The sequence below is a fragment of the Mustela lutreola genome, chromosome 12 (assembly GCF_030435805.1).
Source record: "Mustela lutreola isolate mMusLut2 chromosome 12, mMusLut2.pri, whole genome shotgun sequence".
NCBI classification, from domain to species: domain Eukaryota; kingdom Metazoa; phylum Chordata; class Mammalia; order Carnivora; family Mustelidae; genus Mustela; species Mustela lutreola.
This window is the reverse complement of record NC_081301.1, coordinates 61340654-61358932: the sequence shown is the minus strand read 5'-3', so window position 1 is coordinate 61358932 and position 18279 is coordinate 61340654. Positions and strand designations below refer to the sequence as shown.

General features: G+C 40.2%; 1 protein-coding gene across 9 annotated transcripts in view; it reads left to right on the top strand.

Moving 5' to 3' along the window:
* KDM4C (lysine demethylase 4C) overlaps window positions 1–18279 on the top strand; it is a 521081-nt gene that overhangs the window by 471230 nt on the left and 31572 nt on the right. For 8 of the 9 annotated variants that reach the window (XM_059142109.1, XM_059142111.1, XM_059142110.1 and 5 more), the window contains 3 exons: window positions 797–916; window positions 4137–4229; window positions 8763–9848. In XM_059142109.1, coding sequence (XP_058998092.1) covers window positions 797–916; window positions 4137–4229; window positions 8763–8939 — 390 coding nt within the window. In that variant the 3' untranslated portion in view covers window positions 8940–9848. Of the gene's footprint in view, window positions 1–796; window positions 917–4136; window positions 4230–8762; window positions 9849–18279 lie in introns of those variants that run through there. The other variant, XM_059142108.1, reaches the window with a different exon arrangement.

Below are 18279 nucleotides of genomic sequence, written 5' to 3'. Positions count from 1 at the left end.
GGGTCGGTGCAGGATTGTGATCTCAGCAAGTTAACTATTTATCGTTTTATGGCAGTCAGGGGTGCCTGAGGAATGCTACACATATGGAGGGGAGCGGGTGAAGGGGGGGGTGCAAGGCGCCAGCCTTTGCTTTGTCCTCAGCCAGCCTCCTGCTCCTTCACTAGCCTTGCCTGCCAGGTTGCCGGTGCTTCTTGCTTTCCTTTTCTTTTGCTGTTTTGTTACAGCCTGCTGGCTTAGACCTCACTCTGTTCTTCCCCATTTCCACCTGTGTGTCCCAACTCTTAGTCTTCTATTCAGCTTCACTCCTCCAGAGATGCTGACAACCCCCCTGGAGGCTCAGTTTCCTTATCAGTAAAATGGGGATAATTAATAATCTCTGCCTGCCTCTTGGAGTGATTATTCAGGATCAGATGAGTTGTATGTTAAAGCAGTCGGTTAACTGCAAAATGCTATATAAATGTCAGGTGTTGTAAATCATGAGCTGGTTAGCTAAAGGAGTTTCCATGCATATTTTAGTTACCTTCTGAAAGAGTCTTTGTCAAGTAGCAAATGTAAATGCTGCTGTTTTTTTCCTGCTTGGCTTATGGTAGCTCCTTTGCAACTTTATGATGTAGGCTAAATCTTTAAGTACTCCTTTGGCTCATATCTCTTCCCCTGAACACCCATGCAAGATCATAATCCATAAAACACAGAGGCAATAACTCCTTTTAATTGCCAGGAGTTCATCATTTGCTAAGTTCTAAATGCAGTCACTTAGACACTTGCCTTGAAAAGCCCATCTCTATTTCTTCCACAGAGCCGAGACTGTGTGAAGCTGGGTCCTCCTGCTGAGGGAGAAGTTGTCCAAGTCAAGTGGCCTGATGGCAAACTCTATGGGGCAAAATATCTGGGATCAAATGTTGCCCACATGTACCAGGTGAGCGCTGTCCCATGTGAGATGTTTGCTGAGATGAATAGGAAAAGCCAGAGGGCAAATGGATATCCACTGTGCTGCTGATCAATAAGCCACATGAATTTGGAGCACCTCTTATTTTATAAAGGAGGCAAAGATTTGGTGTCTAATGACCCAGACACTGGAGTTTTATTATCAAGTTCAACACTGGAAAACTAACAGCATTGATGGATGGTTTAATTGTAAAGAATATAGTTAGGCCACAAAGATAAGCAACTAGATGGTAGGCTGCTTTCTTGTGTGTACATCATTTAGAGAGAGACTAATTGGCTGCTTCATCTCACCGTAAGCCAAGACAATGATGGCTCTTCATCAGCCAGCATCCCCTGAATGGATGGCTTTTGCCTGAAAGACATACCCCCATTGGGTGTCTCCTCAAACCTAAATCAATTATGTATTGACACAGTTGTGGCCACCTAAGCTTAAACGAGTGCTTATTAGTTCATGATAAGTCCAGCAATCAGTTGGATATTTTTTCACTAGGGAACTCTACATATTACTAAGGAGTATATATACAATCAAATAATGAAAATATTTTATCCCTATCAGAAATGAAAATGAGTTAAACTCTAACAAGGAAAACAACACAGATGGCACATGTACGTTTATATTCCTTTAGGCTTTAAAAAGGAACACATTTATTAGAATCATAGAATCATATTAGAATCATGTATCATAGTGCTTCAGTAACACCATGGCAGAGATCACTGTTCTCAAGCTAAACAGTAGAGTAAAAACAGGAAGATTGAAGTAAAAGAAGAAAAAACTAAGAAGGTTCAGGCCTGTTAAGTTAAAAACAGCTTGAGAATAAGACCGCCAGTTTCAGCAGGGAAATTGTTCAAAGACTGGTAAGGGACAGGGGCTTTAGTGGGAGAGCACATTATAAGACATTGTACCAAGAACTACAGCATGGTGTAATTAAAGGGGTTCAAAGAGGTTTAGGAAACTTGGATTTTTAAGGTCTAGAAAAATCCGAGGTGAGTAGGGAGGGGAGAACATTTATACGCATATGTGCATGTGTGTGTAAAGGCTATTTTCCCCTTTGTCATAATGTTAAGTTGCTGGAGCTTCTATGTGTCAGAATGCCCAGAATTAGGCAAAAATCATAAGACAGACTGATCATACTGGAGACTCCCAGAAAAAAAGCATTACTACATCATTCAAAAGGAAATAATTATATTTAATTAAATAGTAAATGCAAAAGTGAAGCATCTTATACATGTAGCAAAGCTATTAGCTACATGAAAAGTATCATAATGAGGACATGCTGAAATTCAGGCTAATTAGTAATCGGTGTGTTACTGTCAGTTGAATTTATGATGGACTGTCAACATAGAACTATAAACATATTTATAGACTCAATGAAAAAGTTAAGGCTAATATTAAAGTTGTCTCTCAAGTGCAAGTAGTTTAAAGTTCCTCATTAAACCAAGGGCTCTTTTAAGATTATTTTGTGTTTTGAGTCTAATTATTCCATCTCATTATTGAATAAGGAAAGACGTTTATAAAAATAGATGTAACCAAAAAAATTCCTATTACACAGTGCTAAATATCCTAAGTGTATGAATTTTTTTGACCCTCCCAGTAGCCCTGTAAGATAAATGTTTTTGACTCCATTTTACAAATGAGGATAAAAAGGTTACATGAATTTAATAATTTGTTGAAGAGCACACAGCTGGTGAAGGGAAGGGCCAGAGTTTACTCTCTGCTCTGCCCCAGCTAGAGTGAACAGCCATCCCAGCTTGCTAGGGAGTCTTTGATTTTAGTGCTAAAAGTCCTGCATCCTAGCAGACCTGTTGGTCCTGGAATGATTGGTCATCTTACCATACTCCTTTTTAGTTTTATAATTGCCTTTCTCTCTCTCTAGAATTTTCAAATTATGTAAAACATAAAAAAGTTAGGCACAAGTAGTTCTAGCTATGCTATCAAACTGTACAAATGAGATGACACCTTGGCCTAATTAAATATTAAAGAAACCATTCTACTAGAACAAGGCCAGGAAGAGAAGCCTCCTCATCTCAGCCTTCTGGGGAGGTAACAAGGGAGCTCTCCTGTGACTGAGACCTAATTCCACCCTATTGTTTCAGCTTAGTCAAATGTAAATAGTACATGGATAAGAAACTTAATTATATATATTATTCTTATTGTATTTTTTTTTAACTCCAGCAGATTTTTTTTTTTTTAATTAACGTAGTATAGCTGCATGGTTTCACTTACCTTTTAACCAGAAGTACAAGCCCATTTTTATAGCTTACATGCAAAGAATTCAGACGGACAACTTGGGGACTTCAAAAATATAATAAATTGTTCAGGATTAGAACATAATAGATTTTCTGCCCTGATTGCATCCCTTTTGTTGTTTCCTCCTGGTAGAGGTCATGTGTTAAACCTAAACCAAGAACAGTGACCTGAATCAGGCATTTGATGAATTTCCCCCCAAATATTCTAGGTTTCTGTTAGCCAGTGTTGTTTACTTTTTCTGACAAAATCTCCTAAAATGTTGAAAAAAAATGGTTATGAAATTATTTGCTGCCATTTGATTAGCTTGAAGAAAAAGTTTGAATTTTCATTTCAGATGAAAGTTTTCACACATTGCTGTGGTTTACATGTTATAAGCTTCAGAACCTGGGATTTTCCTGGCTGAATAGTTTAATTTGACAAAAGTGAGTTTTGAAAGTCAAAGTTATCTAAGAACTTGAGAAATTACTTTATTTGGGAAGATCATTACACAAGAGTAAATATATCATCCTTTCTTCCTCATGTGGTATCAGAGCCTCTTAAAGAAATAAACCATACACACAGGCCCAGCCAGTCTTAATCCTAAATTGGGCACAATCTCATGTTCTGAGAAATCATTTGAGCAGCAGCTATGTATTTCTTTGTTTTTGCTTTGGGGTGAAGATAAAGTTTTCATATCACATACTCCAAGACACTTATTTTCAAGAATTTTGACCTGTTTGAAAACATATATCGTTCTTAGTTTGATAAGGCAAAGAGCTTTCATTCCTTCCTTAGCTGTTGGCTGGTTCTCTTGTTTGTTCTGCTTGAGTCCTTTTTTCCCTTTTTTTATGGAGTTAATTGGAACCTTGGGAAAAAATGGTGAACACTTTTATGTATGAATGTGTGTGTGTGTGTGTGTGTGTGTGTGTGTACATATATATCAAGATATCTTATTTCCCACTAGGTTGAATTTGAAGATGGATCCCAGATAGCAATGAAGAGAGAGGATATCTATACTTTAGATGAAGAATTACCCAAGAGAGTGAAAGCTCGTTTTGTAAGTGCTGGCAAATACCCCTCAGGGATCTGTCTTGTGAATCTTAAATCCTATCCCTCTGTTTCCCAAGCCCAGCAGGAAACATACTTAGGCCTTTGGATTGATTTTCAAGAAGGCCAGTGCAACTTTTCCCTTACTTAGGCAAACCTCAAATTGGCCCCAAACAGGAAACCAGTGCAGGTTCCTTGTTTTCCTTTCTAATGAGGTCAAATGATCTAATACTTATTGGCATACCAGAATAGTTGTTGAATACGTACTCTGTGCAAGGCACTAGGAACATACAAAGGTACCATCCAGGCATTTATAATCTTGTCAGCAAAGGCAACATTACAGGAAGTTTTCAGTAGTAGATTAAAGGGGACACAGTATAAATGAATATTTGGTTTTCTATAGCCTTATCATATATTGATTAACATCTCTCCAGAAACTCATTAATGTTTGTGTCAGTTCATAATTAAACCAGGCTCTCACTATTTAACTAAAGGAATAAAAAAAGCCCAAAAACTAGGTGTGGGAATATTAAAGCTGTTTAAAAAAGAAAAAAAAAAAAAGAATGTTTTTAGTTTCAGGCTTTATACATGCCATTAAAAGACAAATAAACATGGACAAATACTCAAAACTGAAGTTGTTAAAAAATATAATTCACAATAACTTAGTTTTCATTATTGCATCATAAAATATTTAGTGGACCCTGAAATGAAGTCAATTTTACTCATTAGAATTGCATCTACTACATCTGCAAAATGATAAATCCTGAAAAGGGAAATATGAATGAATGGGATTTTTCTGACTAAAATGAAAAAAAAAATTTTTTTTCAGAATAAACGGCATACTTAGTTTTCAGTGAATGCTTATGATAATACTTTTTCTGCAGTTATAGAGTTACCTTAATTTGGAAAATCCTTGCATTCCTTAATTCTTCAGTTGTATATTTAGCTCCATTTCCTATCAGGTAGGGTCCTGGGGACAGGGTAACTGCACCAAGTATCAACTAACTTCCTGAGCCGCATCCTTGAGAGGAAGGTCTTTCAAAGTGAAGTAGTGAAGAGCAGAGGGACAGTAACAGCATTGCTGCCCACCCAGTGAGAAATGTGACATGTAGGGGAACCACACACCTGAAAATAGATTAGCCACCAGGTAATCTGCAGGGAAAGACAAAAATCAAATATTCCTATTGTAAAGACATTGGCTAATTTCTAACAAAGATCTAAAAATTCTGTCCATGCCCTATATCTTAAAAATCTCTTAGGAACAACTTTCTTCTTCAAGATGCTAAAGATGGCAACACTCATGCTGTGCCTCTATCTTCCCTAAATTCTCCCTCCTCTTCCTGCCCTTCATTGTTCCCTCTCCTTCATTCATTCATTCATTCATTCATCCATTCACCTAGAGACTGAAGGATGGGCAATGGAGTAGGTAGGCCTAAGTCTCTCAGGTCTTTGATTTTCTAATGCGTGTTTGATTAAGCATTGGCTGGGTCTTATAGATTTCAAATACTATTTCTTAATCATATTAAAAGAACACTTTTTACTTTCTGCTCAGATCACAATCTCTTTGTTCCATAATAGATTTGTCTCCAATATTGGGTTGCCTTCTTGCACAGCTTTGTTTGAACCTAGCTCCTGAGTGTCCTAAGATCCATTTCTCTGAACAGTCACACCAACATCTAACTTTTTTTTTTAATTCTCAGAGGAAAAAAATTTTTTTTTAATATTTCACTTTTATTCAACAGAGAAAGAGATCACAAGTAGGCAGAGAGGCAGGCAGAGAGAGAGGTGGAAGCAGACTCCCTGCTGAGCAGAGAGCCCGATGCAGGGCTCGATCCCAGGACCCTGGGATCGTGACCTGAGCCGAAGGCAGAGGCTTAACCTGATGAGCCACCCAGGTGCCCCAGATGTCTGTCAAATTAAAAAAAAAAAAGTCTGTAAAAAATATGTAAATCACATATATTATCTGAGTGTAACAAACAATTGAACCTAGTAGAAAATATCTTCAGGAACAAAGGCTCACAGTCACTAAATCTAGCTTGCCTCCTCTGTTTTTATTGAATCAAAGACTTATGTGCTCCTATTACAGCAGTCCAGCCTTTCCTTCAGGTCGTATATAACCCTCTGGCCCTTGGTTGGTCTATGACTGGTGAAACAAATCTAATTAGAAATCTCATTGATGGAAGATATTTTATGATTAGAGAAATCTCTTTTGTTTTTTTTAAAGAAGGGTAGGTTAGCAGCCTCACTGCTAAACAAGAGGCCTCATATTTTAATGACTGCTGCTCACCCAGACACATGCTGACTTGGGAAGAAATTTTTCAAAAGAGTCAGCAGTCTACCTCGGTGATTTTGCGGGGGTTCTTTCCCACTAACTTCAGAAACGGCCCCATTACCTTTTATTGTCTCACAGAATAACCATGGCAACAGTGCATAATTAAGTAGAGCTGCTGGTAAATCGGTTTTATTATTATATTTGAGAAGCTGCCTTTTGCTGTTCTCACACAGCGGCAACACTTTCATAGATGTTTTATTTTCTCCTTTGGTAACTTTTAACACTTATAAAAGGGAAAGATTACTCAGAGGAAGTACTTTGCCAAGAATGAATGAAACAAAAATGTTTTCTCCTAATGGCAGGGGGTGCCCAGCAAACCCATAATCTTTTAGTTATTTTCTTCCCAAGTGAAGCAAGGTAGTGTCTGGGGGTCCATGCAGGTAGCCAGTGACCCTGGATAACCATCTCATGAGCTAGCAGGGAACATGCCTGCTGTGCACTTGGGTCCATTTTTTAGTTTTTAGGCTTCTTTGTAACTTCTCCATTGTTTATCTCTTCTTCATGATTGACCATGTGTTTCAAGTTCTCAAAGCTGAACTCTGCCCCTGTCACCAATCAGAGGAGGTGGCCTCAGTGACAGTGAGATGCACTGTGCCTTGGCATCATCTGGAGTGATCCACTTCAGTGAAAACCAGTTGGAAATGCATTTTAGGAGACAAAATAGTAGAGAATTAGGAAGCAAAAACTGTGTCTTAATGCTTTACCTGAGCATAACAGAAGAAACCCACATTCCTTCACCTGGCTAACACTTAATTGAGCAGTGACTGAGGGCCAGGCGTGTTGCTTGGTGTGGAGGACATGTAAAGATCAGTACTCACTCTGTAACATCCTCACCCTCAAGGGATTCAGGAATCCCCAGTGGAGAGAAAGTTAACTGCCCCTCATTTTTGCCACTGATCTCATTCTGCATTGATACATAAAGTCTTATAGGAACCAAAAGAAGGATCCTCAAGTTTTCCTGTGTCAGAGAAAAGAGGATAGTGTCCATGCAAAGGAAAAAGTACATCTAATGACAGAAAGGCATGAGCCAGTAAGGTGTGGCCAGGAACTGCAAATAATTCTATCTGACCAGCATATGGGGTAGGATTTTGCCAAGTTATATAGGTCTAGAGAGCTTGGATACCATCTTAAAAAGCAGCAAAGCTTTTGAAAGATGATAAGCAGGGATACATATAATCAGAGAGTTTGTAGAGCACTTTCTTCTAGTGGTTCTGTAGCAAATAGCCTGAGGGTGTAGCATTTGCTGCAGCGGTTTAGGGGAGGAGATGTGAGGCCTGTATCATGGGGCCAGCAGGAACAAAGAAGAAATGATGGACAGCTATCAGGAACATGGAGGAGGGGACCTGGACATGGTGGGGATGGGGGACATTTACAGTGACTCTTAGGTTTCTGATCAGTGTAGCTATGTCTCTGTGGGTAGGATAGTTATGCCATTTATGGGGTATCGGAAGGATAGTAACGGGGAGGGAGGACTTTGATTTCAATTTAGGGCAGGTTGATTTGAATTGCCTCTGGGATCAGTTGAGATGCTGCTGGGCAGTTGGACATGCAGGCTTGTGCACAGAAGGAGGTCTGAAGTGGAGTGAGAGATATGAACATCATTGGAGAAGAAGCAGAAGTGTGGATATGAGGGCTCAGGAGCATATGTGGAGAGGAGAAATGAAAAACATCAGGAGAATCAGAGTTGAACAGATAGTTAAGAAAGGAGAACCCCTGACACATCAACAGGAACAGCCAGAAGAAGAGAAGCAGGAGGAAGGGCTTATAAAGTGTCAGAGAAGAGAGCAATTCCAGCAATACTTAGGTGACAGAATAGAAAGGTATCATAGGAACTGGGCTGGAGCAAGGACAGTTTCAGGGAAGTTGTATGGGCAGAGGCCCAGAGGTAAATAGGAGTAGGGTGAGTTAAAGATGACTGTTGACCAAGTTGTCAAAATCCTGGTTGGGCAAGAAGAGCCAGAGGGGAGATGACAAGTGAGGGAGGTTTATATGAGAAGACTTTAATTCTGCTTCTGCTGGGGGAAGGTCCCTGGGGGTGGGAGATCCTGAAGAAAGCTGGGGCTACGTGGAAGCAGGAGCCTGGATGGAGCAAATCCTGGGCTAATGTCCTGGCCTCTACATGCCACTCCAAGCTGGCTAGATCAGATCTTTGTCCATTCTTGTCATGATCAAATGCCATGCTTTCTGCAGTGTGACACTGGCTCTTTCTAGTCCACAGCCTCTGATATGCGATTTGAAGACACATTTTATGGAGCAGACATAATCCAAGGGGAGAAAAAGAGACAAAGGGTGCTGAGTTCCAGGTTTAAGAATGAATATGTGGATGATCCTGTGTATCGCACTTTTTTGAAGAGCTCTTTTCAGAAAAAATGTCAGAAGAGACAGTAACCTGCATACGCTGCTGCAGGCAACAGAGCAACGTGGACCAGAAAAGGAAAGATGAAGGGACAACCTTGGGGCTGTGTGATATGTCTCACTGGGGTAGGTGACGGGGTGTGTCTCTGACAGTGGAAAATTAGGCTTTCCAGAGTTTGGTCACCCAGACCACAGATTATAAGTGTTATTAATTGGACAATCCGAAGTCCTCCCCTAGTCTTGCTTTCACTTCTGAGCAGTTATCTTCGATGATCCCAAAGAATTTTTCTAAGTGAAAGGAAATAATAGTGAATCATCCACCAAAAAAATGCCACTGAGGAAGGAGGTGGGTCCTCAATTGTGGCCTAATTGTGCCCTTAGTCAGGAAACACATGGAGACTTCTCTCCCCAACCCCAGCAAGTGGGAGCCCTGATACCCAGGTAAGAGGGTAATAATTTATATATTTTCCACAGTCAGGGAAGGACTCTCACTTATTTGTTTTAAATGGTGGTTTTTATAAAACATTTTTAAAATACAAATGGCCTCTATGGTAATGAGATTTACCCGTGTGCTATCTGTAATTTCCCTTGTACAGAACTTTTACATTTTTTTATATCCCTATTACTTTTGATTGTGTCTGATGAGAACTGAGTTGTTGGCCTTTGTGAAATTTTTGGCTCTTGAGAAAGAATTCTTATGAATTGTATGGGAATTTTATATATTTAAAGAGGGAGATCTGGGGCTGTTATTTTTAAACACTTTTTTCCCATAATATTCTGAGTAGATATTTATAAAATATATTTCTTTCATTATGTGTTTGTAAAATTAGAGTTTAAATAAATATGCTTTGATGCATAGTTTTCAACTAATATGATTTTTCCTTTTTAAAACAGCCTGAAAATGTACTAGTGTTTAAAAATAAAGATTTCCATTTTCTCCAATTCTGTCTCCTGACTTGCTTTTTGGTTTATGTTTAAATCAACAGAAAAACAGGTTTTCTTTAGGAGCTGGCTAAAAAAGTTTGTCAGGCCCTTCTTCGTTCACAGACTTTTTATATAACTGGACATATTGCCAGACCTTTCAGACCTGTCACTGGGCATAAAGGCTCCTCTGCCTGCCCACAGTGTCAGATCAAGTGTTTCTTTCAGCTTATTCTAGGCCTTGAAGAACTCTGAGCACCTAGAGTCTAGAGCTTTTCTCATCCCAGGTTCCTTGTCCCCAGTGACCTTTAGAAAAGGCTGTATGGACCCTCTCACTTTATAGATGAACGGTGGAGGACAAGCAGGAAAAGATTGCTGAGGGTCACAGAGTCCTTAGTGACTGCTTCAGTTAACTTGAATCACCATCACGCTGCCTTCCAAACAACTGCAAAATCTCAGTGGCCAGCCTTCGGAAGACCAGGTTGGCTGGTCTAAACTGGGCTTGGCTTGGCTTGGCTTGGCTTGGCAGCTGTGCTGCCCTTGGCTTAGGCTAACTCACAGGTCTGCTCCACATGTCTCCCATCATCCCACTGGGCCCAGTGAGCTAGCTCAGCTATGTTCTTCTCATGTCAGTGGCAGAGGCTGAAGAGCAAGTGAGCCCAGCTGAGTAGGCACATTTCAGTTTGCTCTGTGGTGCTGGTTAACATCCTATCGGCCAGAGTCCAGAGCCAAGGATTCAAGGGCATTTCAGAGTTTCATGGCAAAGAGTGAGGATGTCTGTCAAATAAATAAATAAAATCTTTAAAAAAATCATTTCTCCAGACCACCTGCTGACTGAGTGCTCATTTTCCAGAGTGCCTCATGCCTGAACTCCGAGCTGGGGAAGAGCCCACCAGTCGTACTTTTATAGGATTGAGCACTCCACATTCCATATCAGTATCATCATATATATTATCAAATAATCAAGCTTGTGTTTCTACCTCCAGGTTTTGAATGGAACTGACCTGTCTTCTCCACAATATGCCAGGGGAGTAAGCCTGTGTAAGGCATTAAGAAGAATTAATCTAAATAGGATCATTCGTTCTATACAAGTTTGCCTGTCAGCAAGATTTCTGATTGGCTGCCACAGGGAGGAAATGTGCAGAGTCCTATGTGATCTCAAATACAGCTGTTTTTTTTTATAGGCTCACTTAACTAATGTTCCTATAACTAAGTACAGCTGTATATGGCTGCCTCAACAAAACAGTACTCGCCCCAGATGCACTCTATCTCTTGAGAAAGACACCTTTGTTTCACTGCATTCTGCATAGTCATTATTAGCTCTATGACCAGACAGACTGTTAAAGCTTTTTAACTTACTGTGTGACACTTCAATTGTAATTTTAATTTCTTTGCGTTACACTAACTGCATTTTTAGTGTGTATGTGTAACATGAAATCAGTTGAAGGCCAGCTTCTGGTATTAAAAGAATTGCTAGCTGTGACAATTCTAATGTAAATCTAATTGCCAGCCCTTTCTCTGGAGGTTAGAGGATTAATAAAAACTGCCTGGCATATTTCACAACATTTTAGTTCCTTTATGTGTATGTGAAATGAGAACAGTGTGATTCTTGTCAGTTTACTTTTATTATGGTACTTTTGTTTATTTCATCTAGAGAAAAATTGAGAAGCATCCACTAGAATATCACATGGCTTCTTGGAATACATTATAAATTGCTACTGGCTAATAGTATATGAAAACATGTAGACTCAGAATACAAAAAGATGTAGGAGTGAATGGGACTGCCACTTCTCCCTGTACCCATCCAATGTGAAACAAGGCTGAAGTGCATATGGTATTATAAATGACTGGGAGGTCCTACGAGTAATCATATTGGAGTAGTATATGCTGCAGAATAACACTGGGCACTTTTTTTTTCCTTTAAGTAAAAGGGATCTGAAATGAAACTTCATTTCAGATATTGATCAGCCACATAAACTTGAAGCTAAGTAGAGTTATTCTCATTACATAAAGTAATTGTAATTGGTTGGTTACAAAACTCAATCGTACTATGAACTCTTTCTGAGAATTCAGATTTGCAGTCACTGCAAATGTTACTCATTCTTTCACCCAGTATGTTGTAGAGACATAGAGCACTGACTGGTCGGGAGAAGGATTCCTGGCCTCTGAGGAAGCCTGAACTCTCCAGCAAGTAGGCTGACAACTCAGAAACTTCCCGCTCTGTCCTCAGTAGGTGTAGGACCCTTGAAGAAATTGAACTTCATCAAGAGCCACTGTTATTAATGATGTCTTGAGTTATCTATTGTGAATCCTGAGCCTGGTAGGCTCCTTAGTGGCATTTGTTTACCTTGTTTAACCTCCCCAAGAAATCAACAAAGTACCATTACCCGCTTTCATGGAGGGAAACTAAGGCTTAGAGAGGTTAAGTAACTTCTGAATCACTTAACCTCTTTGATGCATGAAGAAAAAAATTATTCTAAACCTAACCCAAACAAAAGACACTGGATAGACAAAAGAAGCTCAAAAGACAGATCAGCACTAGGGGTATAAATGAGGAAGGCATCATTTTTATTGGTAGATTTTTTTTTTTTAAAGAATTTATTTATTTATTTGACAGAGAGAGATCATAAGCAGCCAGAGAGAGAAAGAGAGGAGGAAGCAGGCTCCCTGCTGAGCAGAGAGCCTGATGCGGGACTCGATCCCAGAACCCTGGGATCATGACCTGAGCCGAAGGCAGAGGCTTAACCCACTGAGCCACCCAGGCGCCCAAGGTAGATTTTTTTGAAAAGATTTTATTTATTTATTTATTTGACAGAGAGATCACAAGTAGACAGAGGGGCAGGCAGAGAGAGAGAGAGAGGGAAGCAGGCTTCCTGCTGAGCAGAGAGCCCAACGCGGGACTTGATCCCAGGACCCTGAGATCATGACCTGAGCCAAAGGCAGCAGCTTAACCCACTGAGCCACCCAGGCACCCGTATTGGTAGATGTTTTTTAAAAATACATGGAATCTACCTTCTGGCAAAAGCAAAACTGTGGGGACAGAAAAAGATCAGTGCTTGCCAAGGATTTGGTGGGGGTTGGACAGCAAAGGGGTATGAAGGAAGTTTGGGGGGTGGAAATACTTTTCTTGATTGTGGTGGTGGTAACAGCCTATATGTTTGTCAGAATTCATAGAACTGAACACTAAAATAGGTGGATTTTACTAGATTTAAGTATCACCTCAGTAAACCTGACTTAAATAAAATCGAGGTGAAGGGTGGGCAAGGCAGAGAGAGAGAAGATGTCCTGTGAGAAGAGATCAGAAGCCTGGGAAAGCTAAACGGATGGGTAGAAGAAGAGCCTGGGCCTGAATACTGGAAGGGAAAAATCAGGACGCTCTGATGTCTGGGACAGCAAAGGAAGACAGTGCTCCTAATAATGAGAAGTGGTTGACAGAGAAAGTGCTGCAGAGTCCAAGCAAGATCAGGTCCTTGTTTCTGAGCAGGCCAACAGTGACCTTGGGGAGAGCATTTCAAGTGATTTCAGATGAGAAATCTATTAACATTCAAATTGGTGTTCCCTAGGGGCGTCTGGTGGCTCAGTCCTAATGCAGACAGTAGGCATCTTCCAGCTCAGGTCCTGGTCCTGGCATGGGGAGCCTGCTTCTCCCTCTCCCCCTGCTTGTGTTCTGTGCAAGCTCGCACTCACTCACTTTCTTTCTCTGTGTCAAGTAAATAAATAAATAAATAAATATTTTTTAAAAACGTTTTTATTTGACACACAGAGAGAGATCACAAGTAGGCAGAGAGGCAGGCAGAGACAGGGGAAGCAGACTCCCCTGCTAAGCAGAGAGCCTGATGAAAGGCTCAGTCCCAGGACCCTGAGATGATGACCCAAGCCGAAGGCAGAGGCCCAACCCACTGAGCCACCAAGGTGCCCTCATAAATAAATCTAAAAAAAAAAAAAAAAAAAAAAAATCAGTGTTCCCTATTAGACAGGCATCACTCACTTGCCCACTTCCTTTCCTCCCTCAATCACACCCGTCCCCTTTTCTCTCCTTTCAAGATTTTCTTTTCTTTAGTTTTCAGGAACTTGACAATAATGTGTCTTGACTTTTATTTCTTTGGGTTTATTTCATTTGGGATTTGTTTAACCTCTTGGCCTTTCACCAAATTTGGGAAATTTTTATCCATTAATTTTATCCATTTAATTTTTATCCATTAATTCCATACTCTTTGAGATCTCCATCTGGGACTTCAGTGACAGAAATGATGGGTCTTTTGTTGTTGTTGTTACATGGGTTTCCGATAATTTTTTTTAAAGAAATGAAAACTTTTTGAGAGAGAGAAAGAGAGCATGAGTGGCAGGAGGGGCCATGGGAGAGGGAGAAGCAGACTCCACACTGAAGCCCACTGTAGGGCTTGATTCTAGGACCCCAGGATCATGGTCTGAGCCATAGGCAAATGCTTAACTGACTCAGCCACCCAGGTACCCCCCAATAATGATTTTTCTAAAGTTTATTTTCTCTTTGTTCAGATTGGGTAAGTTCTATTGATCTGTCCTCAAATTTACTGAGTCCATCCTCTGTCATCTCCAAACTCAATAATATTGAGCTCACTGAACGAATTTTTAAATTTTGGTTATTGTGTTTTTTACTCTATAATTCCCATTTGGTTCTTCTCTTTGTATCTTCTATTTCTTCCCTGAAATTTTCTATTTTTTCATTTGTTCAAGAGCATGATTGATTATACATGAAAGCATTTTTCTGATGCCTACTTTATTTTTTTAATTTTTTTTTTAAATGATGGCTACTTTAAATCTGTGTCAGATCATTCCAGCATCTGATTCATCTTGGTACTACAGTGTGTTGATTGTCTTTTCTCATTCAAGTAATTTTCCTGGTTCTCGTCATAGCAAATGAATCAGTTATAACCTGGACATTTTGAATATTATGTTAGAAGAGTTTGGATTATATCTATATTCTTTTTGCCATTAGTCATGGCAGTCACCCTGTTTTGGTTTAGTGCTTAGGTCCTGGCCTATTTTTGTGGGCTGTGGTTCCAGTGACAGTTTAGTTTTCAGAGCTCTTCTGATCTGCTTTGTGTGCTATCCAGAGTCCACTCTGCAAACGACGGTACTATTCTCCACTTTAGTTCAGTTCTCAAACTTTTTGGTGAGTTAATGTAAATCAGTTTCATATGTGAGTCAGTCACCAAATTCTTGTGCATATTTATAGAATTCTTTTCTGTAGATCTCTGTTCTCTAAGGTTACCCTTCCGTTCTCTAGTTGAAAAAATGAGGAACACTGCCTCATACTATTCATAAAAAACACTCAGTCTCCACTAATAGCATGCCGACAGGGAGGGAAATGCCACCCAGGACATCCAGGCTTCAGGATGGATGGAAGGTAGAAGTCCAGATTCCTCATTCGGTCTCCATCAGCACAACACTGAGGGTGAGGGGAGAGTATCACCCCAGCTCTCTTGCTGCCATCATGTGAGGGACAGAAATCCAAACTCTCCATTTGGTCTCTTCCTGAGACTATACAGGCAGGGACCATTCATTATGTTTGACTGGGGTACAATATTGTCAAAAAGGATTTTGTCCTGCTATGCTGCTCCTTTTTAGGTCTTTTGACTATAGGGAGCAGGTTTTAAGTGTTTTTGTTTTGGTTTGGTTTTAACCACTATGCCTCTTGGTAGATCCAGTTTTCAGATTTCTCCATCTCCAAATCCAGGATATTTGGGAGATAAGAAGAAAATTCCAGAGAACACATTCTTGTTCAAACACATTGCTATTCAACTACATTCCTAAGTAGTTCTTAAATCTTGAAGCCCCCGGAAGTCTTCTTGCTTCTTTCAGCATTTCATAGTCTTCTTATGGTTGTTCTATTATGTCCATGACTTTTAATTAAGCTTAGAGTATGGAGAACTAAATCTTTAATTAAGCTTAGAGTATGGAGAACTAAATCTTCTCCCCACTGTCCAGAATGAAGAGTCCTCGCTTTTTCTTTAAGATGAGAGAAAATAATTTCTTACTAATGGCGGGGTCTAGAAATTGAAGATCTAAAGAGAACAATTGATGGAAGAATCCTGAAAGAAGGAAAACAGATTGAGAACAGAGGTGAAATGGTTGGAGATTTCATCCACAGAGACTGAATTCTTTATCATAAGAGCAGAAAAGGAAATTATAGAATTGTTTTGGGAAGGAGATTTCTAGTGGGTTCAGTGTGCAGAAAAGGGTATGAGAATTAAAGACGCTGGAGAATAGTTTCTTCCTCCCCATTAGTCTGGGTTGAAAAGGGAAGGTAGTTGATTTCAAAAGGGAATTGACTGGGAGAAAAGAGGGATGTGGGAAACGGATGGCTATAAGACCCCATTCCCCCACTAAAGATGTCCACAGTCTAATCCCCAAAACCTGTGAATATGTTACCTTACATGGTAAAAGGGATTTCATAGTTGCTATTAAATTAAGTATTTTGAGATGGGGAGATTATCCTAAATTACCTGGATGTGCCTGATATAATTAGAAGGGTCCTTATAAGAGGGAGGCAGGAGGTTCAGAGACTGAAAAGCAGATGTGTTAAAGAAAGTGGGTGAAGTGATCTGCTTTGAAGACAGAGACAGAAACCAGAAGAAGCCAAAGAATGTAGATGGCAAGTAGGAGGTGGAAAAGGCGAAATAGATTTTCCCCTAAAGCCTCTGTAAGGAACCAGCCCTATTATCACCTTAATTTTAGCCTGCTGAAGCATGTCAGATTTCTGGCCTCCAGAAAGTTAAAAAAATTCACGGTGGTGCTGTTAGCCTCTAAGTTTGTGTAGTATGTTGCAATATCAATGCCAAACAAACACAACTGTTAAACTGCAGGGCAGAGGATGAAAGGACCTCTTCAAGGTCTGACTTCAAGTTCAGAACCAATGGTCAGAAGAAGAGGGGTTCATTGATAATTTCTACACTTGAGTGTTGATAAGGTTCAGGGTATGGTCATGAGAATGGAGTAGAGCTGAAGGTCATTTTACTGAATAAGCTTTTTCTTTTAACTATTTAATTTTTTTAATTGATAGTACATATAGCATAAAATTCACTCTTTTAAAATGTACAATCTAGTGTGTTTTAGTATATTTTGCAGCCACCACTACTCCCTAATTACAAAATTACTTAGTTTTAATTCAACGGTTTTCATTCTTTCTTCATATATTATGGTGTTTTAAAGAACATTTCTGAAACTGAGAGGCATAAAGAGAATGTTTTCATGAGACTACATTTTGAGTATGAAGGGTTCTTCTGGACATAAATATACTCACCCATTTGAGAAGACTATACACACTTGACCAAATGAAGACTTGAGAGATTGGTTTGGTCAGGTTTGTGAGTGTGGTAGTGGCCATGGTGGGTCTTCTTCGTGGAAGACATATTGGTAACAAAGGCGCGAAGGGGAAGGCACATCCTGGCCAAAGAGCTGTCCTTGAAGGTAGAGCCCAGGAGACTGTGGGGAAGTGTGGCCTTCAGCTCCAACAGCTATTGGGAATACTAGAGCACAGCCCTTTTGTAACAGGTCTTTGGAGAAAGATCAATCCCTGCCTACACCCACTGATGGGACTTTCACACCCCAGTAAGTCCTCAGCTCCCCCCCCCCCCCCATAGAGGTCAGTTCTCTCAGCTCACGGCAACTTGGCCCCTTGCAGGAATATTATGGATGATCTCATTACCCCTTTCCCTCCCAGGGCCCTTTCTTCTCCTGGTGGCTGTTCTTTTACTCCTAGAAGATTCTTTTTTATAACTCCTAAATCATTTAGTAGGAAACTTGACCTGACCTGAACTACTAGGAGGCTCTTTATATTCTTTATTTCACTTACTATGAACATTCAAACATACCACTATAGGATAGTCATGTTGGGTGTTAGGTAATATGGGATATTAGATATCAAGTTGCCTTTCTAAAATACTGAAAACTCTGAACTCACACAAAATAAATCTAGCCCTGTGGATTTTGGATAAAGATGTGGACCTCTTATTGTATACCCACTGTTCACCCCTGCTATATAGGCCCCTATTCATCTCCATATTCCCTGAGATCCCCTGCACATAACACCCTCACTAAGCTTGGTCGAATGCCAGCCACTTACTTGGTTGAATGCCACTCACTTATGGTGTCACTGCACTGGGGACTGATGGCATTTGTCTTAGGTTTGGATAGTAAGTTAACCCTACCAGGCTTGAAATTCTCAGCACTACTGACCAGGGGCAGACATTCTGACAACTGTGAACTGGTTAACTGTGAACACAACACGGCCCTGAGGAGGGAAATGGCGGCACTGAGCCATTCTGGTGGCTACCAATGGAAAGGGCCTGGTATCTCCAGAGGGTGGGAAGGCTCATTCTCAGAGGCTGACTCATACTACTTAGACAGGCTGCCAATTGCTCTCCTGACTCTAGAGAGCAGGGTCTTCCTTAGGTCAGAAAAAGCCATGGGC